Raw genomic sequence first — 27,194 nt, 5'->3', positions numbered from 1 at the left:
TCCAAAACAGAAGCTGGGGTGGTGGAAAACAAGCGATGCGTCACTCCGGAGAACCTGGGGAGGCGATGCAACAACCCCGCTGGACGCAGCGGGCGTGTTGCGACGAATCCGGTCTGTATGGGGAGGGAGGCGATACCTTGTATGGATTCCGGTGTGTAGGTTCCGTAGGGAGCATCTCGCAAAGGTACGATGCGACAATCTTCGGGACGGCAACGATCTCAGGTGCGGCGGCGATGCGCGGCGTCAATCTTCTCCTCTCCTGGCCCCTCGAAGCGATGGCTCTGCAACGGTGCTCGCAGTGACGTGATGCGATCCGCAAGCAAGCGGAGCGCGATCTCACCCGGCGTTGACAGGCACTGCGACGGTCTCGATCTTCGCAGCCGCGGGTATTTCCTCGCACTGTCGGGGATGCGCACCGCAAGCGAGCGATGCGTGAAAACTTGCAGATTGTCTTAGTTTCTTGCTTTCCAAGCAGCAGGCCACAACTTCCAGATGTCCCTCAGTCGGATTCAGCACTCAGGAAGAGCAGAACTCTCTCAGCAGAGTTCAGGAAAGGCTGGAGGTGAAGTCATTTTGTTCCTGGGACTTCTTAACAGGAGGTCAGCTCACTTTAGGTCCTTGGATATCTCTTCAAGCAAGGGGACTAAGAAAAAACAAAGTCCTTCCCCTCTCCTTGGCAGCAAAGCAACTGCAGGTCAGCCCACAAACACACAGCAGGACAGTCCTTTCTCTTCAGTCTTTCAGCTTTCTCCTTGGCAGAGGTTCCTTCTTGATTCCAGGATGATCTAATTGTCTGTAGTCTGGGTAGCCCTTTTTATACTAGTCTTTCCTTTGTTCTCTAGAGGTAGAGAGGCCTTGGATTGGTCAGAAACAGTTCAGGTCAGTTCCTGAGCACTTTGTTTTTCTGTCTTCTCCTTTCCTTTCAGAGAGAGGGGCAGGGTCGTCAGCCGCCCAGCAGGAGGTGAAGCCAGCATTGTGGAAGGCAGGCACAGCCCTATTCAGGCCCAGGTGCTATCCCCTCCCACCAATCAAGATGCAGATGCAGTCATTCAGCCTAGGGCTGACTCAGCCAGCCTCCTGGGGGCTACCCAGCCCCTGGCACTCACAAACCAGACAGTCAATTCACAAACAGGCTAAGGCACACAGAAAGGTCAGACAAGAGAACAGCTACTTTCTAAAAGTGCTGTTCTCAAACACAAGATTTAAAAAACCATCTTTCCTAAAAGATGTTATTAAATTCTGAATTCAGGGATACCACACTTGTATGTCCTTTCTTACTCCTATGGGAAGATATGCAGGTAAACATTACACTCGGCATTTCCCATTATAGCCTATTGGCAAGATAGCCTTTCAATAGTGAAAAACAAAAAATGGCTGTAATTCATTACCAGAGCATGTCACCCACACTGGTACATGCTATACCTGTTACATACACTGCATCCTGCCCAGGGGGGGTACCGTGGGCCTTCCATAGGGGTGTACAATGTGTACAGAAAGGGAAGGGTTTGGCCTGGCCAGTGTGGACACTGGTCAGGCTGACATGGCAGTTCACAGACTGCACACAGGCACTGCGGTGGCAGGCCTGAGACACCATTTCAGGACTACTTAGGTGGGTGGCACAATCGGTGCTGCAGGCCCACTAGTAGGATTTGAGTCACCTGCCCTGGCACTCTCAGTGCACTTTACTAAGGACTTCCTGGTGACACAAATATGCCAATCATGGATAACCAATCACAATAACAATTTACCTAGGGAGCACTTGCACTTTGACACTGATCAGCAGTGGCAAAGTGCCCAAAGCATCTAAACCAGCAAAAACGAAATCCAGCACAGCGTCAAGAATACAGGAGGTCCTCGAAAATACACCGTTCTTAGTCCCACAAGCTTACTTCAAGGCCATATCGGCAGAGGTTTCTGGTTTGCTGTGGGGAAACAGGCCGGCGCGGATCGCAAAGCACAAGCTGGTGCGCAGCTGGTACGATGGAGGGACAGCACTCCCGAATGTTCAGTTGTACTACTGGGCGGCACAGCTTAAAATAATTAACTATTGGTTGCACACCCCGCAGGACGAACCGGCTTACCAGGCAGACAGACAAAGCTTGGAGGAGAAGGGACTGATGGCAACTCTATACATATGTCGTAGGCTTCCGGGGCTGATTGACCCTACAGCACACACAATACACATTTGGTATCAGGTGCAAGCCCCATTGCGATGTAAGGGGACAATCACACAAATGACGCCACTGTGGGACTCCCAGCGGCTGGGCTGCATAAGTAAAGGATTCCAAAACTGGGATAACACTGGGCTTTCTACGGTAGGGGACCTCTGGAAAAAGGGGACGGTAGTTGATTTTGAACATCTGCAAACACAGTACTACATGGCCCAGACGGAGAAATGTTGGTATCTCCAAATCCAACATGCACTCCACGCAGCCATACCGTTGGGCACTTCCCTACAGGAGGCCACCCCATTGGAGGACAGGCTTCTGACAGAACACATGACACACAGGGGGACGTCTTTGACGTACCGTAGGATAATCAATAAACTACCAGACCCAACATCTAGACTGAGACAGGCCTGGTCCCGGGAAGTGGGCGACTTTGACGACTTGGAGTGGCAGGAGGCTCTGTCCTCGCCATGTCAGACGGCAATACCATCCAGGCTTCGACTGGTCCAGCTCAAAGTGTTACACCGTACATATTATACTAGGACAACACTTCATGCTATAGGATCAGCAACGCACAGGTACTTCCTGCGAGGCTGTAGGGAGGAAGGCACGTTTTACCATACGATTTGGGACTGTTCCTGTGTTGCGGCATATTGGGCAAAAATAATGAGAACTATCTCCCAGGCCCTAGAAATCTCGATCCTACCGGAGCCGGTTACCGGTGGCGAGCGGGCGAGAAGGCAGGAAGGGTGGGGGGCAATGTTCCCTCTAATTTTTTTCCTCTGTGTGTGGCAGTGTAAGGTCTATGTGCGCTGCTTCCAAGGCTGTGTGCGCCAGTAACCAGGTGTGCGTGTGGGTGCAGTGCTAAATATCACTCCAAACTTTTGCTTAAAAAGTGAAAAGAGTGCATTTCCTCACATACAGATCCACGTGAATGGTGTTAAGGCAGGTTTGAAACTGTCCCACATAGCAAGTTGAAACCTTAGCAGCTATGTTGCTGCATTTCTTTTCTTAATAGAGCTGGGCTGCGGGGTGATTGTGTGCATTTGTTCAAGTTTTCATGTTGATTTCAGCTCATGGTGGTCACTGCAATTAACATGAAAACTTTAACAAATGCTCTCTTTGAGCAGGAAAAATAAAATTTCGCAGTTTCAGGGCTGGATTACGGTAGGGCCCCATCAGGCTTTTGACTAACACATTTTTAATGCTAGTGTCCGCATCACAGCATTAAAATGCATTAGTCACGTATTCTAGCACCCCTCTAACAATACTGCAGTTGAGGCACACTGCCAATGAGGCAGCACCAGCATGCTAAAATTGTCTAACATATGAGAGCATGCAACTGTGACTTCAAATTTAAAATGCTATGTGTCAGGGATATAATATTCATGAACAGCGCTGAGTAGGCAGGCCAGAATTCAGCACATCAATTAGCCGTGCCCCAACCAGCCTTCCTGTGAGTCTACTTCTTTAATTTTATAGCTTCCATTCCCCTGCTTTTTTATTTTAAACGTGTGTCCCAGGATGGCAGAAATAGGCACAGCCCACAGATAAGGCTCGGTGTTCGTGGCAGTTCGGGGCAGGGCGGGTAGAGAAGGAAAAGGACTCGCCCAGAGAAGACAAGGACAGTGTCCACTTCTGCTCTGCCGCTGGCAAAAGCACTCATTGATCTCTAAATAATTAATGGAAAAGCGAAAAGGTAACCACGTTGTTCCTGCTTACATTTCACATGCTTTACTTAAACTTGCATTCCCTATGAGTGTTTGGTTTCTCCATGATTTTGTAACTTTTTGTTTAGGCAGCATATTACTCTCGTCTAATGCGTAATACGAATTGTGTCGCATCCAGGAGTTTATAGCGGGTTACAATTGGGTTGTAGCTGAAGGCAGTGCAAGTTTCTATCAACGGGGCAGTATGGTGTTCAATGGAGGAGAGGATGTGGCACTATGGTCAGAGCTGGCGAGTTTGGAACTGGGGAACCAGGTTTAGCCTTCATGAGCAGTCCACCAGATCACTCTCCTGAGGGAGCACATTCCCTTGCTATACTTTAGACGCCCTGGTGTCTTTGCACCATCATGCGTTCCCTAACAGTGGCAACTTTGGGTTAACTGTAAAGGCCTGTCAACCACAATCCATACCGAAGTTCACCTCCAGTCTTGCAGGCAGGCCTATGAAGCAGCACACCCTAGCGCGACAGTCACTGAGGTTACAGGACCCTTGAGCAAGGTGGCTCTAGAGCAGTGCGATCGCACCGGATGCTGACTATTATTAAACAAAACTCCCAACTATGCTGGTTCTTTTTTTATCGACTCAGAGTTTGTGCTTCTCCACACCAACCCTCCTAAACTATATGGCCTATCAGTATGGATGGACTGTATATGGCCTGGTGCCGAAAGGCCACCAGGACTCCAAACACGCACGACAAAATTATTGAATACTCCTTTTGTCAAGCTGTAGTATATTTTATCTCGTATACTTCATCACAAAGAATTCATATCATTTCAATCATCATATATTTTTGTATAGTAAATCACGAACAATCATGAAAATTCATATGTACATCAAAACATCATTATTAAATCAATAAATCATAGAATATATCCAAAACATTGCAATAACACCCAATGCATTTCGGGGCCATGCCCCTTCGTCAGGGGTCTGTATAAAAAGAGAAGAAAAGAAAAAAGAAGAAAGAAAACCTTATTACTCTTGATATCGAGGGGGATGGGTGTATGTATACTGAGGCTCTAGTTATTTACATCTTGCTTACCTAGTAATTGCTGTTTTGTGTGTTGCCACTATTGTAAATAGTGTGCGTTATCTTCTGCCTGCAATGTTCTGTGGAGAACCAGTATAGTTATTTATTGCAAATAATGCAAATAATAGGCTAGTGGTAAGTGAATTGCCATAACTTAAATAGATTTGAGGGGCTCACCTGAATTTGTCTAAATGCGTCCAATCTGAAAAACGTGAATGGACATATTTTAGTGAATGCTTGGCTGAAACAAGGTACAAAAAAGAAATCAGGGAAGTAATGCTGTTTACCTGTGGGGTATGCGTTAGTTCTAAACCCCAGTCAATCGCTCTTGTGTCAAGGTTGCCTGCAAGACATTGAAGTTGAGGCGTGGGAGTTAAATGAATTGCCAGCTCGTGAAGGGGCTGCAATTAACATGAATACTTAAATAAAAGCACAAAATCTCCCCCGCAGCCTCGCTTTACTAATAAAACAATACAGCACGTTTAAAAACACCATGTATTTGTAGATTAATCTGCCTTGTTTGCAGATTTGCTGTATTGTTTTGGTAGTAAAGCAAGGCTTCGGGGGAGATTGAGTGCTTTTATTTAAGTATCCATATTAATTGCAGCCCCTTCACGAGCGGCGATTAACATGGATAACACATGGGTGTATAAAAGAAAATAGGACATAGGGGGTTGAGGTTAGAGGAAGCTTCACAAATCATTGCTCTGCCAAAGAGTGCTTCCCTTTTTAGGCATACATGGTGCAGTGTGCACAGATGTAAACATGGTGCATTGATCCGTTTTATTCAATTGAGGTTGGCAGCCTATTGGAGCCCTATTCCTTGCAATTTGCATGAAGTGCCACCCATTGCCTCCCAATCCTTTCACAAACCCCTTGCTACACCCATGACAAACGGAAGGAGCCTCATGCGAGAGGACGTTGTTATCATTTTTTGAGAAACACATTTTACGTTTTGTAAAGCAAGAACATACACATTGTATAATGAACATTGTTTTAACGTGAGCCTCTCATGCTACTATTAGATTGATCCATGCGCTATTCAAACGTAAAAATAATTAAATCAAACATACATCTCTCAAACAATTTACTTTTAATTCCTATAAAATTGTGCTACAGGCAGGTTAATCTATTTTGCACAATACCCAGTGCTTACTGTTAGACACATTTTCACTGTGTGTTGCATGTCTGCCCAAGCACACACTTTTGATTAGTTCCTTAAAGAGCTCATATGTACACATTCAATTAACTAGAACAATCTTAAACCGAAGTCCATGAAAAACATTTAATGATGTCCACTTTTATCGCACCCACAAGCACATAAAAACAGTTGGTCGTGGGTCACGTGAATATGTGCACTGTTCTATTTTCAAGTGGCCTGCCTCTCTTCTGCTCTCAAGCCGGCATACCTGAAGCTTAGTCATGTGCATTGCACTGGCGTCAGGCAGGAGGGCCGTGCGGGATGCTGTGCCGAAGACTAATCTGCCCAGTTCACAACCATTTGTTAGCAGGTACCCAATACTTGAGAATTGGTCTAAACTGCCCGAAAGAGTTAGAGTGTTCTGACTAGCTGTTCAATCGATGCAGCGATAATCAGAAAGCCTTTTGCTATGTGTTATATACCACGTTAAAAAGCGCAAGTTCTGTGGCTGTGACAGGAAGCACCAGACATTGTAAACTCTGAAGATCTGCTGCCTCAGGAGTTAGCCGAAACATTGTCAAACTCGGGCCCAATCAAATTGAAAGTCCATGTGACTGAAACAATGAACGACTACTGCACGTAGGCCCTTTTTGTCCAGAAGCAGCAACCAAACAGCAGTCACGGCTCGCGGGGGGGTTGGGGAGAGGGATGTCGCACGGGAGGGGGGTAAATTAAATATAAAACAAAAGCAAGCAAAACTTACCTCACCACGCCACAGTCATATGCAGGAACATTCACCTACTACTGCAATCTGATTGGCGGCGAACATCAGTGTCTGTGTAGCGAAAAAAGTAAAGGAATCCTCATCGTGCTTCTTTCAGTTAGACTCCCGAGTGCGGTATGGAGTTCCCTACTAATGACGGCATTTAGACTTAGAGTAGACTGAGTGCGTGGCAGCAATTTCTAGCCCTTAATTTAATGAATACAATACAAAAATAAACTTACCGGGCATCTCCATTCTCCTCCGATCCTGTGCGTCTCCTCTGCTCTGCTCTGCAACGTGGTGGAATTAACTTCTCCCCGCTCTTTCCTTTTGCAAATTCTAAACTGCTAAATCAGAAGACTGGATGCGACGGGAGGCGGCTGACCCTTGTTTACTTCTTTGCACCCTGGCATTTGCTGCGCAGTGGACCATTGGGACTAACCAATCCTGGCGCTGCATGCAACGCCAGGATTGGCTAGGGGGGCACAGATACCATTCGCCCCTATCAACCCTGGGGACTGCGGCCCTGGGGGTGCTGTATGAAACTGCACCCCCCTTGGGTCCCTCGCTAAGGGGGAAGAGTAAGCACATGCGCCGGCTGAATAATGCCCATAAATACACATGCGCAGTTTGTGCACTACTGGCTGCTGCAGCGGAGTGATTAAACTGTCACTCACTCTGCAGCAGCTCAGCCCAGCCCCACCCCCTGGCGCCGCGGACTCCGATATTCGGGCGTGAGGTGAGAACAGGAGAACAGCAATGTCCCTACGCCCCAATGGACGCACCGCGCCTGGAAGTGCCCAATGTAGCCCCTGAGGTACCTTTATTTTAATATCCTAATGACTTGATGTGCTTCCACGCACAGCCCGTGCGGTTATACATTCCTCTTTAATTATGGCCATGTTTCACAGCTGACCATTATATAGGCACACATCGCGCACCTGCTTGTTTGCAAAGAATGCAGTTGGTTATGAGTGCAGCAAATTGCAGTTTCTTGTGTCCATTTTGCCCTTCTGTGTTTTGCTGTTGTGTGTTATGTTAATGTGACGCTTTGGAGAAGGCACAGGCAGGCACTGCCTGATAGGAGTCTGGGGAAAAGGTCTACAGGCCTCATTCAAGGCCTCTCAGCTGGAAAAGCGTTGTATTTTAGGCAAAACATGGGTTTTCTAACACCCTGGACATATTTCTTTGACAAAGAGAAACGTACAAACTATAGCCTTTCACAGTATCGGTCAACTGACATGACCCACGCAGGTTCGAAACACTGCATTTATTTCATGAGTATTAGCTGTAACTGTTTTTAATAGTTTAGTGCCCTTACATTTCTGTTGCTTTACAACAGTTTAAAGATATTAGAGTTTCTCATTCCTCCAACAAGTTTCTGATTTTTAAATGTTTACTTCATCTTCATTCTTCGATATTGTTCGTATAAAAATGCCACTCATATTTGTTGAAATGTCACTCATAATTACCTCGAAATTATGAAAATGTCACACATGGCAATCTGAAACCTTGCCAGCTATGCATTGGAACTAGCCGTCCCTAAATTACAAACTTATTTTGCGAACAGTGAAACATTGCAGCGAGCAGCTTTTAAATCCAAAGTTTACTTTTAGCATGTTCCTGCATTTATTAATGTACCTTAATGGCCAAACCCGAATTGCTCACAATAAACATGTACTCCTCGCAGCCGCGCAGTTAACCTCTTCCATGCCACACAGGTTTATGCAACAAACTGAAATTGATCCGCTAAGTACCGGGCTGCCCCAAACCTGTGAACGTTTAGAACCCTGAGCTAACTTGCACACTCACAGGAACATAATTACACGCAAATACGAGGGACACTGATGGAAAAGAAATACAATGTATTCCCCAAACGAGGTAGGGTAGTGGCAAGGTAGGTCCGTATTTTGATGTTTCTCTGACCTTCATCAAGAGCCAGGACAGCACTCCTCAGCCCAACACCTCTTATCCCTTGCCTCAGAAACGTGGTCCGAGTGTGTCCTCGCAAAAAAACCCTTCCTGGCTTCTTTACCCGGCCATTGTGCCTGACTTTTACAGTAACCTACAGAGCAACTACGACCCCTAAATGCCTCTTTCTCCTGTCTGCTGAAAGAGGTGGAAAGGGGAGGGGTCTTCCCTTACCGGGAACTTTCGACTAATTAGGAGGGCACTCAAATCCGGCAAAGCGAGGCTGCGGGGGGTATTGAGTGCTTTCATTTAAGTATCCATGTTAATCGCCGCTCGGGAAGAGGCTGCAATTAACATGGAAACGTAAAGAAAAGCACTCAATCTCCCCCGCAGCCTCACGTTACTAATGAAGCATTACAGCAAACAAATGGGCAATAGAAAAAGCACACACTCCTTTCGCCGCAATCTGGAAATGCCCGTTTTTCGCACCGCGCGCCTTTTAAAAGCGGCGGCGGCGCGATTACTCTCTGCGGATGTGCCCTCTGTGCGCGCTCCACACATGGGACTGCGCGCTTGGGGGTAGCGAAGTGCGCGCGCGCCCAGCCTCTTGGGAACAGTGGTGGGGGGTCTGAGAAGTTACGGACTGCAGGGGGGAGATAGGGAAGAAAATAGTGCAGGAGTAAAGGGGTTGATAGCTGTGGAAGGATACAAATGACGATATGCTCGTCATGAGGAGGGACTAACAATGCCCAAAACCAATCGGAAGGCAGCATTTAGGACCTAAGCCAATGAGAAAGATGTGCCGGAGAGTGGGCGGAGCTTCCACAAAGCTTCCACACTATAGTATATACTGCATGAGCTGCAGCGCTAAACGAGACCTAAAAATTGATACATTTCAAAACATTATGCTACATGCACAAAGTAAGAGCAAATAAAGGCCCTAAATATCTCATATATCTGGTGTCTCCCTACATTCCACATCGCTCCCTTCGATCCACCAACACCAAACCTTTTCTCAGTTCTGGGTGTAAAAAGAACACACTAAGGAGGATGGGCATTCTCCTACCTAGGGCCCAAACAATAGAACATAATGCCACAGTCACTGTGATCCTGTCAGTCTCTTGCCATATTTCAAAAATGGTTAAAAACCTGACTGTTCCAATAGATTATTCCATCAGTCTCTGATAACGTACCATGTGAAGGCCTAGAGTCGAGAAACCCATTTCCGGTAGCAGCACGCTTTACAAAACCATAATAATTACAAAGAATGAAGAAGAAGATTAAGCATATTTGAGTGCAGAACCAGGAAAACATGCTCATTCAAGGAGAATTTGCAAGCCATATATAATAGGAATGATGAAAATGAATTGATGAACCAGAATCCTGGAACTCTGCAGAATACTCTTAAAGAATTAATGGAGGTGATTATCAAATGGGAAGACTTAACAAAATATTGGCAGGAATGGACGGAATCACCAGATAACTCAGAGGTTCTGAAAAAGAGTAAAAACGAAGAGAAATGTGAGTGTGTGTGATGTGATTCTGAGTTTGAAGAGATGGTTGAAAGAGGGATTCCACTGAGAGAAGTTCGTAGAGGAGACTATGGGCATTAGTTGTGAACAGGAAGCTATTTCTCTACATTAACAACAATCTTTCCCAAGCTTAGAGAACTTGACAAGTGATATACAGAGGTGGAAAGGATTGCACCTATTTCAAAGGTATTCTGGATGGATTTAAATAGATTATTTGAAATTATTGGTCTAAGAGATTTATAGAATAAGTGTAAGGGACAACTGAAGAGCCCCAGAGAGAAGAGCCTCACAATAAGCTGTCTCCAGTTGTCATGCGTAAGTAAGTATGAAGAGGTTTAAAGTGGTGATTGAACATTTGAAAACAAACGTTCCCCAGAAACAAGTAAATTGGTCAAAGATTATGAGAGAGTCTTAACATCAAAATGATTAAGTGCATGCATATTATAAGAGATTAATTCAAATTTACAGACAGTAATGCAGAGTTGAAGACCCCATGAAAGAGGGCATTTCTGGATTCATTTAGGCTTTTGTGGTGGAATTGTGTAGTAAAACTCGTTTGCATATTAAGCAATGTGTGATATGTTGGCAGTCCAAATCTTTTAGTTGAGATCCTGGCCTACGCAAACTACTGTTGTGATTGCAATTCTAAGGAGAAAATCGACAAAGGAGAAATTAATGATAGCTAAAACTAAGTTTTTCCAAAATGGTGGCTCTGGTCAAGGTGGTTTCCAGGCAGTTGGTTTTGGGCAGGGAGCTGGTCCTGGAGTTTGTTTTGACTTGGTTTTAGTTTTGGTATTGGGGTTGGTATGCAAAGAGTTAATGCACAAGGAAACGGTTCACAATTTGTGCAAGGTGGTAATGGTAGTTTTCATGGTAGAGGTAGAGGTTTTGTAAACCACAGGCCTAGTCAGGATGCTAATAATGTACAAATGAAAAATGGTGTGCCACATCCATGGGAAGATAGGCCGGTGAAAATAAGTTTGTAGGTTTAATCCACGTAGGTTTTAGAATGAGTCACAAAAGATTCCCCAAATGCAGTAGAATATTAATCAGATGACACAAAATGGGATGATGCAGGCAGCTGCCCCAGCCCTACCAGCTTCTCACAATATGCAGGTACATTCAGAGTTTTTCGAAAAGCGAGATTGCACAATGATGGTGCCAGAGAGGGGAAGAGGCTTGCATGCTTGGTGTAGCACTAGACAGACCAGAATGGCCCTTTTGTGGAAACAGAAGTAAATCTAGTATCATTTTTTACTGCTACCAGTGCTACTTGCTCCACTGTTAAAAAAAATGGTTTCCAACCTACCTCTCTTGGGTAATTTTAACAAATTAGTGACTAATAAGGAGTCAGCTAATGTAACAGTAAAACTGGCCCAATAGTGAATAATGACGAGTTTGTAATCAGTGAAAAAAGTCCATTTTATCTATTGGGATGTAATTTGCTCTGAAAATGAAACTGTGTCATTTACTGTACAACAGAAGGTGTTGTGATTCAGAGAAATGATGAAGACTCTGCTTTAAAATAAATCACATGAGTCCAGAGTTAAAATGCTCCCAAGTTTTTACAGAAGATTTACCTTCAGATTTGAGACATATTGTGAACCAGGAGGTTTGGGATTTTTCAAGAAAAGAAATCTTATAAATCAAAAATGAAGAGACAGTGCAAATCGCTGTGAAACTGAATCCACTGTATTCACGAACTCCTCAGTACAAGCTTACTTGTGACGCAGAACAGAGTAACTGCACCTACTGATAAAATGACTGAGAAGGGCAGTCTAAAAGAAGTGTAGGGAACCCATGTAACTTTTAGGTCATGGGATTAAAACAGCCTAGTGGAAATTGAGAATAGTAAGGGGCCTGCAGAAAATTAATGCTATTTAGTTCCTTATTGTCCCATGGTACCGATTCCTGCTGTAATATTGTTCAAAATTTCAGCAGATTTGCAGTAATGGATTTGTGTAAGCATTTTTCTTCATTCATCCACAGGCAAGATGGATAGTCAGTAACCCTCTGTTTCAATTTCAGCAACAGAGTTTTGGTGGTGAAAAATCCCACAGGGCAAACTGTGCTGTGATGTGAGGCAGTGTGCTCCCAAACCCCTTCTGTTTAAAAAGGCTTCCTTGAGCCAACGAGGTCGTGGTCCTCCCTCACCAGCCAGCCGACCAACTGACTGGCGTGGAACTTCCACGCAAGGCACACCACGTTACTGTCAATATTCAGTACAGGATTTAAGAGATGTCAAATCAACAATAACATCGCAAATCATAGAAGTTTGGAGTGATGATCATTTTTTTAAGCCAAATCACTCCCTCCTTTGTGAGTTTCAAATTTGTAACTTTGTGGGTTTCTAATTTGTAACGTTGAGGGGGACATCCAGGAAAAGAGAAGAAACTGCTAACTTTACCTAGCTTCACGTCACTAATAATCACCAAAAGTATAAGCGGGTACGAAAATGAAAAAAAAAAGTGAGAAGGCTATTGGTTTGTCCTGTTTTTGTACGTGTCTAGCTAGGGTGATGGTGTGTCTTGTGTATGCAAGTAGCGGTACAGGGGGATAGACTGGAGAAGAGATTAAATGTTGCTGCAAAATGGATTGCCTGTGGACGGTGTTCTATGTTGCAAGATGACAACTAGAGTGTTGAATTGATGATCCACACATCAATTAAGTAGAAAGTGGATTTAATGCAATAGCGGAGCAGGTACACAGCCAGACAGGTTAGCAGTAAGAAGTAACTGAACACATTAGAATACATCTAAAAGGAACACTCGGAATGGAATGTGGAATGAACAGTATTAAAGCAATATACATGTAATTCACAACATAACACATCCCCCTTTGAACAATATAAAAATTAAACGTATAACTATGTACCCGATGCCCGACATCACCCCCCATCTTTACACTATAAAATTTGGAACTGAGAAAAGAGAAGAAGAGAGAAAAAAAATTTAACATTACAAAGGAAAACTTTCAGAAATGTAATCTGCTAGCCAAACGGGAGGCCTTTTTTCACGTCTAGGGTTTCTAAAAACATTTACCTCTTCATCACATGCTGAACTAGAAGAAGTAGAAGCACCTAAATTAGATGAAATCTGGCCAGAAACATCTGAAACAGGACAATTGGAAATATTGGATGTCTCAAAAGCATCAGGTGATTTAGCACAAAACAAATCCTCTAAATCAAACAAATCAGATGACTTCTGAGATGAGACTTGACAAGAAGAATTAACTTGAGGAGGACATTTGGCAATTCTTTTGAGGTTCCAAACTCGTCCATCAGATAGACGAACAGAATTGTTTAAAATTTCTACAATTTGCATGGGTTTATAAAAACTACTTTCCTCCTTGGAAGATTTACAAGGTTTCTTCACTCTTACCCACTGACCAACAACTAATTCAACATCCTTCACTTTATGCTTAGAGTCATACAACATTTTGCTTTTAAAATGTGAAGCTTGGCTCCTTTCCCTTACCACATCTTCAGACCAATTCACCACATTAGACTTAAACAACCATCCAGGAGTAAACTTGGTACGTGGATTCCTGCCACGCATAAGTACGAAAGGAGGAAAACCAGTAGCTTCACACATCGAGGTTCTGTAAGACCAAACCATTTTCAAAACTTGAACTTCCCACTCCTTATTCTTCTCTGACATCTGAATAGTACTTTTAATAACACGGTTAAAGCGCTCAACCATTCCATTACTGTTTGGGTTGTATAGAGCCGTGGTCTTGTGCTTAATGCCTAATCTATTGAAATACTCTTTTGCCTTATTAGAAGTAAATTGGACACCATTGTCACTTAGTAAAACTGAAGGAATGCCTTCCAAAGTGAAGGATTTGTCCAAAAATTTTAAAACAGTTTCAGTATCAGCTTTACTTACAATTTTTACAAAAGGCCACCTTGAAAACAAATCCATCAATACCAAAATATATTTTTGTTCACAGCCAATGGGACCCATGATATCAATAGCTAAATGTTCCCAAGGAGAAGTAGGTGCAGTCATGTTGCCCATAGGAGGCTTACACACTACCAGAGATTTGTCAGCTGTTTGACAAGATTTACAGCTCCTTACAAACTTATCAATTTCTGCATCCATACCTGGCCACCAAAATGAAGTTTTAACAGTGCGTTTAGAACGGACTATGCCAAAATGCCCCTCATGACATAAAGCCATGATGGACGACCGCAAAGTCTTTGGAGGTATGACTCTCTCTCCAAACCAGATGTTGCCATCTTCAATACTTAAATTTAATCTAACTTCCCAAAAAGGCTTCAAAGGATGCTTGCCATCAACTTTCTTCGGCCAGGACCCAGCTAGATGAATTTTTACTAAAGATAACTCTTCATCTTTTAAATATTCTTCAACCCACTTCTCCTTTAAAATGCCTGCACCTTCCATATCTTGTACATAGGCTACTTGGAATGAATTCCATAAATCATCCTCACATTCATCAAGCTGCTTAGGCATCCTAGAAAGAAAATCAGCTATACAATTTTCTTTGCCAGGCACATATTCCACTTTATAACAATAATCTTGCAGCTTAATAGCAAGTCTGGCAACTCTCGCTGAGGTGTTAACTGTACCTTCAGTAGTTAGGACTCTGAGTAATGGCTTGTGATCACAGCGTAAAATAAACTTAGTACCCCATACAAATGCTCTAAAGTGATTAACCGCCCATACACATGCCAAAGTCTCTTTTTCAATTGTAGAGTATTTTTCTTCTGTAGGTGAGAGTGACCTGGAAGCATAAGCAACTATTTGTTCCTTACCATTCGTACCGACTTGGGATAAAACCGAACCCAAACCTTTAATGCTGGCATCTGTGGTGATAACAGATTGGGCATCAGGATTAAAACTTTTTAATGAAGCAATATTTGTAATACAGCTTTTGATGTCTTCGAAATCTTGTTCACATTCTACAGACCAAACAAACTTTGTCTTGTTCTTTAACAACTGTCTTATATTATATGTTCTGGTCGCAAAGTTTGGGATGTACTTTGAACAAAATTCGGCTAGACCAATAAAGGATCTGACATCATCTTTTCCTTTGGGGGAAGGAGCACATTTGATAGCATCAACTAAGTTAGGTTTTGGTTTAATCCCATCACAATCTATAACATGGCCAAGGTAAGTAACATGATCACTAGCAAAGGTACATTTGGTGTATTCAACTGTTAAACCTTTGTCATTCAGAATACTTAAAACTTCATTCAATGTGTTGTCATGATCAGCTCTTTCTTTTCCAAAAATGAGAATATCATCTTGAAAAAACTTTGTGTTCTTAACTGTGGAAAACAACCTGTGCATTAAACGTTGGAAAACAGCTGCGGCCGAAGCCAAGCCAAAAGGCATCCTTTTAAATTGGTAACAACCTTGTGGGGTTATGAAAGCAGTATATTTTCTGCTGTCTCTGAACAAAGGAATCTGATGGTACGCAGATGATAAATCTATTGTAGTAAACCATTTAGCTCCGTCAAGTAAAGCCAACATCTCATTAATCCTCGGCAGAGGGAATTGATCTACCACTATATTGTCATTTAAATGGCGAAGGTCCACACATAATCTTAATTTACCATTGGAGCGTTTAACGACCACCAAGGGAGAAACCCAAGCAGACGCTTCAATAGGTTCAATAATGTTAGATGAGACCAATTTCTCAAGTTCTGTTGCAACGTCTTTTCGTAAAGCGATTGGCACATTTCTAACTTTGTGGATCTTAGGTACAGCAGAATCCTTTAAAATTATCTTGTGTTCAAAATCTATTAATTTGCCAATTGTCTTTTGAAAAACTGCAGGAAATTTTTTTAATAGTTCCTCACCTGTTTTGGTACCCTCATCCATAACTAATACTTTTTCCACTGAGTTGGGGTCAAGAATAATATGTAGATCTCCCTGGTCTTTCCACCCTAAAACTGATGGACCTTTTTTTGATACATACATCTTGCCATATGATCTACGGTTCTTGAACTCAAATTTTAGCCAACGAAAACCTACAATGTCTATCTTCCCACCATTATAACCCTCTGGTTCAATATCTGGAGGAGACAGTTTTGGACCAACTCTGTCCACAAATGTATTACGCCATATATCTTCGTTTACAATTGTATAGGGCGAACCAGAATCAGTATATACTTTGATACGCACACCTCCTATATGTATCCAACATTCAGGTTTGTTATCAACAAGCAAACAACCATCCCTGATGTTGAGGAGTAGTTTCTTCTTCAAGACTACAGCACAATCTGATGCTTGGTCCTCATCACTAGAAGTGTTTTCCTCAGAGGCAAGGTCCTCTTGAATACACTTGACAGTCTTTGTCCTTCTTCTACATGCCTTAGTGTAGTGACCATACAGTCCACAAGCACCACATTTACTCTTTTTGGCAGGACACGACTTGGCAAACGCCAAATGTTCTAAACTACCACACCTATAACATTTGGGAGGTTCATTACTATACTTAGGCTTTGCCCATGTTTCATTCTTTTGTTTAAAATTACTGTTTTTTCTTGAGCTTGCATCAATTTTAGCCACTACATCTTTATTGACACTTTATGATTTTAGAGCACTTGCACATCTACTAGAAGACTCAGCTTTACGAACTAATGCTAGGATGTCTTCTAGACAAGCATCACCATTCATCCAAAGACGTTCCTGAATTGCAGGATTATTAGCGTGCATTACAACCTGATCACGAACCAAATCTTCCAGTAAACCCCCAAAAGCGCAATCATTACCCATTTTTTTTAACTCTCCAACATAGTCATCCACGGATTCATTTTTTGACTGTTTTCTTTGGAAAAATTTGTAACGTGTAATGACCATACATACCTTCGGGGAGAAATATTTGTCTAAATTGGATAGAGCTACTGTAAAAACATTACTATCCCCTCCCCCTACAATGGGCTTGTTCATTTGGTTATAACATTTGAGCCCTTTTGGACCCAAGGAATGTAAAAGAATACGTTTCTTTTGATCAGCAGACATTTTACCATCGGAATCTACAGTTTCTATATAATTAAGAAAATAGTCTTTCCATTCCAGCCATTTCAAAGTTGGTTCAGAACCTTTGCACCAGAATTCCTGAGGGTTACTTAAAGAAAATGTTTGTTGACTCATGTTGACGTAAAATTAAGAATTAATAAATAATTGATGCTTGCTGTGGTAAGTTATCACTAAGCTGTAAAGCTGTTTTGTGGTGGAATTGTTCAGTGAGTAATGAGAAGATTAATACAAGTCCTTTTTTTACACTATCCAGTCTTCACCACCAATTGTTTTAAAATTGTTGATATTCTTAAAAGTGTCTAAAAATTAGATAAGTAGCGTTGTTCCAAGTGTTCAAGTAAGGTTACCTGTAACCGCTTTGTAAATCCGACTTCAGGTGTTGAAATCGGCAAGTTAAATACAAAAAACGTCTTCCGTTTTTCTTTTATTCATAACGAGTAGGCCTGCCCAATCCAAAATGGCCGCTACGCATAGAGTGATGCGGCACGTTCGCAGCGAACGTATGACGTCACAGGGAAGCAGCGCGACTCTCAAAGAGAACTTCTAGGCTAGAGGACACGCGCATTCGATCTGCGCTTTGAATCCAGCAACGGTGAGTGCTCGAGCGCTGATGCACTAGCGCGAGCAGTATATCCAAAGTTACAGACTATTCATATATTTCTTTATAAATAAATAGTCGCTCACCAGAATTTCACGTGTTAAAAGGATTACCGTCCTCAGCGCGCTGTCCTATTGTAGTAACGTCGTCTCTGCTCCACGTCGTCCACTATAGAGAATTTGGGTTCCAAAAATTATAAATAAAAGCGGTATACAGGCTTCTTCAGTAAGGTAAAAAAATTATCCCGATCGTCGCCAGTTGTTGAATTGATGATCCACACATCAATTAAGTAGAAAGTGGATTTAATGCAATAGCGGAGCAGGTACACCGCCAGACAGGTCAGCAGTAAGAAGTAACTGAACACATTAGAATACATCTAAAAGGAACACTCGGAATGGATTGTGGAATGAACTGTATTAAAGCAATATACATGTAATTCACAACATAACATAGAGTTTGGGAGAATAGTCCTGTAACGATGCTGGTTCGGACAGTAATGTCAGAGATCGTATAACGTATAAACAAATCAGGGAGGCCCCTTACTCATTCAATACGGGACAAGGGGAGTCAAAAGTCAAGACAGAGATCTTATAACAACAGTACTGTACTTTGATGTGGAAATTATGAATTATCGGCGTACGTCCCGATCCAAAATATTCTATATTATTAATAGCCCTCGGCATTCCAACAACATTCCGCCCTCTTCACTCAGCCCCGTGAGGTTATTTCTTACCGCCTCCAATGCATCTCCGGACAGATACAGTCTGCTGGCGATTTGACAGACAGGTAGAGCCTACAAGCCTCTCATGACACGCTCTGTCACCAGGCGTCGCTCTACACCTCACTCCTACCCTCTATGGTTCCTTTTAGCTTTCGATGCGGCCCATTCGCTTGACTGCGCTACCGGAAGTGTCTTTCTGCCAGTAGTTTGGAGTCTCACCGGAAATACAGTCCTTCTTCCGGCTTTGCGTTCCCCTGCTCAGACTGCAGCCGGCTCCCGTGTTATAAAGGAGGTGCAAGCGCAGATGAAATGTCGGTGAAGAGAAAAGCGGAGGTGATGATCCCCGCCGAGGAGAGCGATCAACTGCTCATCAGGCCGCTGTGAGTGAGGCACCAACAGGGGGTTGTTAGACAGTTGAAGGGGCGCGAAAAGCAGTAGCTGATTAGAGGCTCATAAGCAGCTCATAATTGCATGCCGGTAACCAGAGGTTTTAACATGCATGACTTGACGTGTGGGAGCCTGTGCATGTACAATTTCCTTAAAACACAAACTGCAAGGCTCTGCAGTTGCTCTCTGGCAGTTGTGAGTTCAGCTAGACTTGTTTCATTTAGCAGTCGAGATTTGCTTTTAGTTTAGCGGCCACCATTTATGTAGGTCTGTAATCATCAGAATTGTAATTGTATTTATATTGCATTTTATACCCCTGACGATTAACAGCCGGTATTTTGGTGTTTCTGTGAGCTTTCTGTTATTGTATCCAGATATATAACACAACAACTGACATAACCGAAAACCAGCCCAGACTATTGGGTTTGTTAATGTTTACTAGCTGTTTAAGATAAGAGTAACAACAACGATTTTGTTGTAAGCAAATTAAACATTACTGAGGCCTGTCGAAGGGGTAGTGGTCTTCAAAGTTTGTCACTCCTGTTAAGTTTACTCTATCTCTTTCCTCTTCAGCACCCTCTTTTAAATAAAAAAATTCTTTATTTCGGCCTTTATGGCCATAAAAGCACATAAAAAAGTATTACAGCATAATTTGCACACATGATTCTTGCAAAGGTGAAGTGCCCGTGCATTGCAACGTTAAGAGAAAGAAGAGTTCTAAATATAAAAAGGCGCTAGTTCAGAGTTAATATTTTTAAAACATTTTAAAAGATAGTTAAAAAAGTGTTAATACATTTTGTTTGCGTTTAAAGACTAGAATTATCCAGTAGACCCAGCTTTTAAAATAGATGACCGTACACACCACATAGAAAATAAGTAACAAGTAACTGAGTACACTACGGGCAAAACTGGTATCATATTTTAGGATCCTATAGGCCTCCGCGCAATACTTTGTCCCAAGGTTCCGACACAACTGTTGTAACCATCGGTGTCTAGCCTTCTTGTATGCCAGGCAGACGAATAAAACATGTTGGTCTGTTTCCGGTTTATCTGCACAGAATGGACAGTCCGGAGTCAAAGTATTTCCCCATTTACTTGTGAATACGCGCAATGGTAGTACACTGTACCTGAATTGCAGGTACAGTTTTTGTGCAAGGGGGGGGTTGTATGACATCAAGAGCAGATTCCAGCTTGTATTGGTCTTTTACCTCTAAAAAAGATAAGGTCTGTACGCCTGCGTCTGAATTGGCCTTTATCTGATTGTTTAAATTCTCTAAAGATCTTTGACAAGGCCTTCTTGGGAGTTGTCATGCTAGTTTCTTCAGCACTAGTCCATAGGTCTCCTATCTTCAAAGCAGCCAAGGTGTTTTTAATGTAAGACAGCCATGCGATTTTTATCAACTCTCTGTAATTTTACAATTTCTTTCAACTCTTGTCTGAAGGACTCAAGTTCTGTAGTACTCCAGATACGTCTCCAGTAGAGAAGAGGCCTTAGGGCAACTTCCTCTGCAATTGGGTTGACCCCAATGTCCATACGAAGCGGCATTAAAGATGTGCTTTTTAGGGAGATCTAGAAGCTGTCTAATGAAAGAGCTCTCATTTTTAGATAAATGATCACGTACTCAATTACCCCAAATATGGCCGCTCCCCTACCCTTGGCCTTCTAAATTTCCATAGCTGTACCAGCCATTTTATGTATGCACTTCCCAGACATCTTTGCTATCCCCCAGCTGTCTGTGCCAGCTTTAAACTGGCCTTTTTATTTTGTGCGGTCCACTACATTTTGTCGGTAAGTGTTAGGCCTAAATAATCAAAAACAGACATTTTCTCTAATGGTTTCCTATCTAAAAGAGGGTTTGGTCGCGTAGTGTTACCTCAATTAAAACCCATAAATTTAGTCTTTGATGAATTAATTTCCAAACCCCTATTTTTACAGAAGAGATGAAAAATATCCAAGGCCATCTGTATTCCCATTGGGGACTTGGATAATAAGAGGGTATCATCGGCAAACATCAAAGCCGAGACCCTGTTGTTCGCAAGCCTAGGGGCGTCTATATACCTCCCAGCATTCAGAGCCTCCACCAGACCGTTAATAAATAAACAGAAGAGGGTCGGGGCCAGGACACATCCCTGCCTTACCCCTCTGTCTATTGGGATGGGGTCGGTAAGTTTACCATTTTTACCATACCTAACTTGGGCATAGTTGTTTTCATGGAGCCGTTTTATCTGATAGCAGAGGTAAGGGGGAATGCCCAAGTGTAACAATATGGACCACAATTTATCCCTAGGGACCAGGTCAAAGGCTGATTTTTAGGTCCACAAAGATCAGATATAGGCTGCCTCCCTCCAATGGAGGGATGCAGCCTATATCTGATCTTTGTGGACCTAAAATACGTACCCTCTTTTCACTTTCTCCTGAATGTTATTTCCCGTTTCATCACCCCCCAAATACACAACACATCCACCCACCTGTAAGCAAAGCAGCATATTTTGCTTCGTCAATATTTTGACATCTGTGTACTTTATTAGAACAGAATCTCAATTACAACTGGAATACCTGACCGTTTTCTATGCGCTCTCAGGGATGCCAAGGGCTGGAGAACCTTTATCCTGAACATCTTTTGACACACTGACGGGCACTATAAATAAAATCTCACTGCCTTCAGCCTGAACTGTAGAGCTCTCTGTCGTGGTGACTCCAGTTCTAAGTATGGACTATTCAATAATATTATGATGCTCTACAATACATAGATACACAACATCCTGGAAATAGCTTATTTAATCTTGCATTTCCTAAGAGTGTTCAACATATTTAATTTATCCAGAAAACGAAACTGATGACATGGTTCACGTTCCCGATTTATACATTCATTGTTCAGAAATGTATCAGTGATTTTACTAATGGGGGTAGAGACATGAACATAGGGACCAGTTTCTATGTTCATTTTTAATCACTACCACGTCTAAGACCTGGACTGACTAGGCCCAATTAAAGTCCTGAAGGTGGTATTAATAGAGGAATAGTGGTATGTTACAATAACCGAAACCTCATCCTTTGCACACATAAAATTTAATTCTGACAGAGTTGTAAAAACCATGGAGTTCATGAGAATAGCAGAGCAAGGGGGTTTGGCCTAGTTATAAACCAAATGTCCGAGCTGTGCTAGCGAGCTAAAACAACATTTCAAACCTGAAATACACCAGCCAACCTCTACATAATATAGCACAGGCAGCAGCAGTATTAATATTGTGGACACTAGCTACATAACAGACAGCAGCAACATTACGTGGATAGCAGTTAGGTAGTATTAGCCCAGCCATTCCCACCCCCCGCCTCAAGGGGGTAATCTCATGCAAAAGGTCAGCAGCAATTAATGTATTGGTGGTTGTCGAGGAAACAAGGGAAGGGCCGGATTGTTTTAACAGTATTTGAATTTACTACTGTGCCGAGCCAACACTGGTCTGCCTATGAGCTCCTTTAGGTATAACTAAATGTACATGCAGGACAGTATCATTGATCGTGTTTGCACTGGTCAGGTCGGTGAGGGTGAGGTGGAGGTGGTAGTTGGAGTACATTAGCAGGCTGTGTGTTGGGGGTGGGGGGGGTGGGGTGAGAAGGCACTGGAGAGAGAGAGGTTGTGGTGGCTGGAAGAACAGGGCTTAATAATAGATCAGTTATCTGGCCTCAATTACCAGGCTCCCTGCCATCAGAGAAGAGGCCTGCCAAAAGAATTTAGTGATGAGGGAATAAATCATGTAGGAAGTGAAAGAGTGGGAGATAAAGAATGAGGGAAGGTGTCAAAAGCGTGTTATTAGCGCTTAATACTATCTTTCTGCTCCCTGATGACTTTATCTTCTCTTACTGGCACTGTATTGTCCCCTTTGGCTGAGAGGACACTATTGCCCTTTTACCCAAGAACTGCCCTTATTGTCTGCTGACTTATTCCCCAGGCATTACAGTGACACTTGTGAATGACGTACTGTGCTGCTACTTTCCGCAGACTAAAAGTTATACTGGCGTATGCTAGAGAGCAGAACACCTCAACGAGCTGTGGGCTTGCTCATGCAGTGCCACATATTTTACCCCTAAAATGACATTTTGCGCTAAGCAAAATAAACAGAGCTACACAACTTGGCTGTTCTGTTGTAATTGTTTATTTTTGTGTGGATTTTAGTGGTGGTTTCTCAGTGTTTTCCGCACTTTGAAATCTATGTTTATTTGATTGCCTGTCCCCTAAAATAGGCAAAAACTGTTTTTCCCAGTGTTTACAAAGCATGGCATTTATTTTTGCAGTGCAGGATATAAAGCACATATTTGATAAGTGATATAGAGTATGTAGTGTCATACAATTGGCAGTATGCCAAATGGATATAACTCCTTGCATGCAGGGCTGATTCCCCCACTGTGCTGAGGGGAGGGGGCGTGCACAGCGCCCCCGTGCTCATGACGAGCTGAGCTAGTCATGAGCCACGGTGGTTGTGTGCTCATGACGAGCTGAGCTCATCATGACCTCACCCGTTCCTGTAGAACGCTCGCACAGCAGGGGAATTAGCCCAGCGTGCGAGCGTTCCAACGGTCATGACAAGCTCAGCTCGTCAGGAGCACACGAGCATCATGACGGGCTCAGCTTGTCATGAGCGTCGATGAAGCAAAGTAATACTGTTTTAAGAGTAGTCGATGCATTGCACTTTCACTTACAATCCATTACCTTTCACAATCACTGTCTTGTTTACAGGACTATTCATGGATTAGAAAAGTAAAGAGTGCTATATTCAAATGTTGTAATAAACAAATTTCTGGACATAGTTGGGTAACAATTACATAGTCCTTACTGAATATTATGACATTGTAGGGGTGGTTAAGCCTTTGAACAGGATAATACCTTGTAAAACCTTTAAAAGTTTGAATTTCATCAGATTCTTTTTTATTTTACTGAGTTTTATATAGCATGAACTTAACCCGAATCGGGTATCCGAGCGCTTTACATAGTACCAGTTGCATTACATGAGGACACATTCATTTTGTTAGGCACGGGGAGATTACGTGATTTGCCCAGAATCACAGGATATTCAGCGTCATTGCAGAGACTCAAACCTGGTTTCCGAGGTCGACCCTAGCCGTTCGGTCAACTCCTCTTCCCAGATTAGTTTGTAGTCCTTAAACACAAAACTTGAAGCACGATTGCCACTGCTTTTCTGCACTTTTTGTCTAAGTACGTTAAGGGGGTGCTGCTGTTGTGTGGACACTCATTGCTGACAAGTATCCCCATGGCAAATGTTTCACTTGGGTCAGTCCTGACCTTTTAAGAGTTCTCACATAGCATTATACGATTTGAAATTTTGCTGTGAACATTGTAACCATTGGCATTAAAACCCCCAGCAGCAAAGTGCAGTTAGGTAAAAAGCTAGGGTTCGCTAAAGGCATCACATATAGCTTGCCGCTATGAATTTTGTTGGTATATGGAAAGGCTGGTCATGTCTTCACCACTATTCAACGTTGATGGCAACAGCATTCTTTTCACAGGTACCTGCCATTTGTTTTTGTTTTTTTAAAGACGTTTATTATTATTCAATAGAGCAGTACAGATAGCGAAGCCTACAACCCTGCGGGCCGGCTGCAACATTTCGATGTTACGTGAGGGTAGGGGAGTACAGAGAAAGGTGCACCGTACCATCTAGTATACCCCCAGTGAATGAGACTTTAATTACATTTTGCGTATCACATGCGCTCGTAATACAGTTATGTCTGCAAGTGACGTCTTATTTTTTCATTTTTTCTTATAAGTAAACAGTTTAACTCTGCTAACAAAACAGATCAGGTCTCATCGGTATGTCCCAATTTTTAGCTGCGCCATCGCGTATTTTCCGGCATTCATGACACTGAAACCCACAGAACGGAGCGCCAGTCCTTGGGGGTGCGGCAATGGAGTAGGGGTTAGCAGTGCATGTGCACAGTCTGCCTTTATCATAGTGTGCGACAGCCATTGAGAGCAGTGGGGCCCCTCGGGCTGTCGACAGAGTGTGTGAAGTGCCTAACGGATGAACGGTATAGCCACGCCGTGTTCTCGGAGGACGCCACCCGCGTCCGGTTTCGTGGCCGGACATGTGTCCAGGTACATCCTCCAGGTGTGGCGTGTGAGGGTCATGGCTATGTTTGGGAAACAAGAGTCCGAAACAATGAACATGGGGATGTGTTTGGGAATGGGAGTGGGAGGGGAGAGTGTACTTGCGGGAGCGATGCCACGGAGAGGGGCCGGGAGTATGTTCCAATCCGTTGTGGAGTAGTGAGTCTTCGTGTGGGTGGCCGTCCGTGCCCATAGCCAGCATGTCGGACGTATGGCGCAGCCGCTGCTCAGGGCGTCCGGGGGGGGGAGGCTGGCTGCCTACCAGCCGCAGGCACCACATCTCCAACGCTGCGGGCGGGTGTCGTTTCACAGGTACCTGCCATTACATCTTGCATTGAATATTTAAAGCCTGTGGGTGGTTTGCAGTTGACTATATATTTATAGTGACATGTTACAAAAGGGGACTGATGTTACAAACACTTTGTGTTTGTGGGTCAATGTGATAGTACATATTGGCCAAGATTCTTAGGAGCCAGTCATTTTACCATTCACTGAAATACTTAAATACTGCCAAAAGATCAAATATGGTTTTAATACTCCCAGATTCTCTACTGTTTATAAAATCAGATTACCGCATAAAAATGCTTCTAAACCCTACACCTTTAATCCAAGCGCATACAATTGGAAGAAACAAAAATAAGAACAAACAATATTTTAGTGACATCCCTAAACCAGAAATCTCAAGCACAATAATCTTAGATCAGTATGTCTTGCTGCTATCTTGCATAACAAAATTGCTTTGTGTTGGCCTCTTCAGAAAGAAGAATGACTAAGTCGCTCTCACTTTCCTTTCTGTTAATGGTACTTTAATTTGTGGTTATGCAGCTGTTTCTTGGTGTTTGTTTACACTGATGGCTGTTCCCCTTTTGGTGGGGTTTTATCAGTTGTAATAGGTTTAAACCTAAAACAGGTTTGCTTGTACATAACATACCTAGCTTGTAGCTCTGCTAACTGCAATGCAGAATACCAGTAGAGCGGGAAGGAGACTGTTCAAGGGAAGTGTCCCTGGGGGATGGAGGTGGTTACATCGGGATGCATTAGGGCGAGGTCAAATGCACATGAAGTGCCTTTGGATGTTCTTCATTCGTGATTGTTTTGCAGGGCTGAGAAGAAGAGTCTGGGGTCAGGAATGTTTGTCAGCACATGTCATGGTTATGCCTTGGGCGGGCTGAGGGGGTAAGAGAAGAGGGGGGCAAAGGGGGAGAGAAGAGGGGGTGTTAAAGGTAAGAGCGTGTACAGAGACTGTTTCAACCTTCCTCACCAACCCTTTTTTGTGACACAGAGCTGACTGTGCAAACAAGTGAAATCTGGCTCTCCCAATGACCAACTCAAACCTGAAATAGTTTTAAAGCTTCATGAATTCATTCTACTGTCCTTTTTAGGTCGAGCCTGGTCAGCACATGCGCTGCTGCGAGGCATGCAGTAGAGAGGAGTATGGCTTTTAATCCCAACCCACTCTCTGCTCATATTTTTAATTGGCTTGTGTCATTGTCCTTCGTAAACGCTGGTTTCAGTCGTTAGTTGACTTGTTAGGCCCTCCATGGTACCACCATGTCTGCATTTGTTACCTCCTATAAAGTCTGGACTTGTTACTGGTGTTAGATGGTCTGCTATATAAGTTGGTGAGCACTGGTTTCTTTAATGCTCTTCCCCCTATTCCACCCACGACATTGCAGCACGGTGCACGCTTTGACTACTGTATTTATTTAAATTACTACAGGGTCCACTTTAATTATAGCAGCATTTTTCCTTTCAACCTATGAGGGAACAACATTTTTGGACTCTCAAGAGGGTTTACCAACAAGTAGCATACCCATAGAGAGAACTCAAACCTTCATTTCCCCATAGTTAGCCCCCTCACAGAGACCCTTGGAACACAGGACTCTTCATTGAGTCCCACTCTTTTTGGGTTTCGCCTGCCGAAGGCTGCGCTCTGCGCAGCTTTTCAGCGCAGGTGAAATCCTATGTTGACCATAAGGACTTCGGGAACGTCCCCCGGCTCTCATTGGCTAGCTCCATAAATGGAGGCTAGCCATTGAGTGCCGGATCTGTCCGTCAAGGCCGGACCAGATTCGGGGGC

The 27,194-nt window shown here is 43.2% G+C and overlaps 2 protein-coding genes across 3 annotated transcripts in view; one reads left to right on the top strand and one right to left on the bottom strand.

Annotated features, from left to right (window-relative positions):
* ITGB1BP1 (integrin subunit beta 1 binding protein 1) overlaps window positions 1-18,752 on the bottom strand; it is a 381,224-nt gene extending 362,472 nt beyond the window's left edge. Inside the window, exon 1 of one of the 2 annotated variants that reach the window (XM_078647826.1) lies at window positions 18,615-18,752. The gene's annotated coding sequence lies outside the window, so the exon portion shown is untranslated. The remainder of the gene's footprint in view (window positions 1-18,614) is intronic. The other variant, XM_078647827.1, reaches the window with a different exon arrangement.
* A 45-nt stretch (window positions 18,753-18,797) lies between these two features.
* Window positions 18,798-27,194, top strand: part of CPSF3 (cleavage and polyadenylation specific factor 3) — a 244,970-nt gene continuing 236,573 nt past the window's right edge. The window contains exon 1 of the mRNA XM_078647825.1: window positions 18,798-18,982. Coding sequence (XP_078503951.1) covers window positions 18,912-18,982 — 71 coding nt within the window. The 5' untranslated portion in view covers window positions 18,798-18,911. The remainder of the gene's footprint in view (window positions 18,983-27,194) is intronic.

Source organism: Lissotriton helveticus, chromosome 6, assembly GCF_964261635.1.
Source record: "Lissotriton helveticus chromosome 6, aLisHel1.1, whole genome shotgun sequence".
NCBI classification, from domain to species: domain Eukaryota; kingdom Metazoa; phylum Chordata; class Amphibia; order Caudata; family Salamandridae; genus Lissotriton; species Lissotriton helveticus.
Note: the sequence above shows the minus strand (reverse complement) of the source record. Positions and strands in the feature narration are given on the sequence as shown.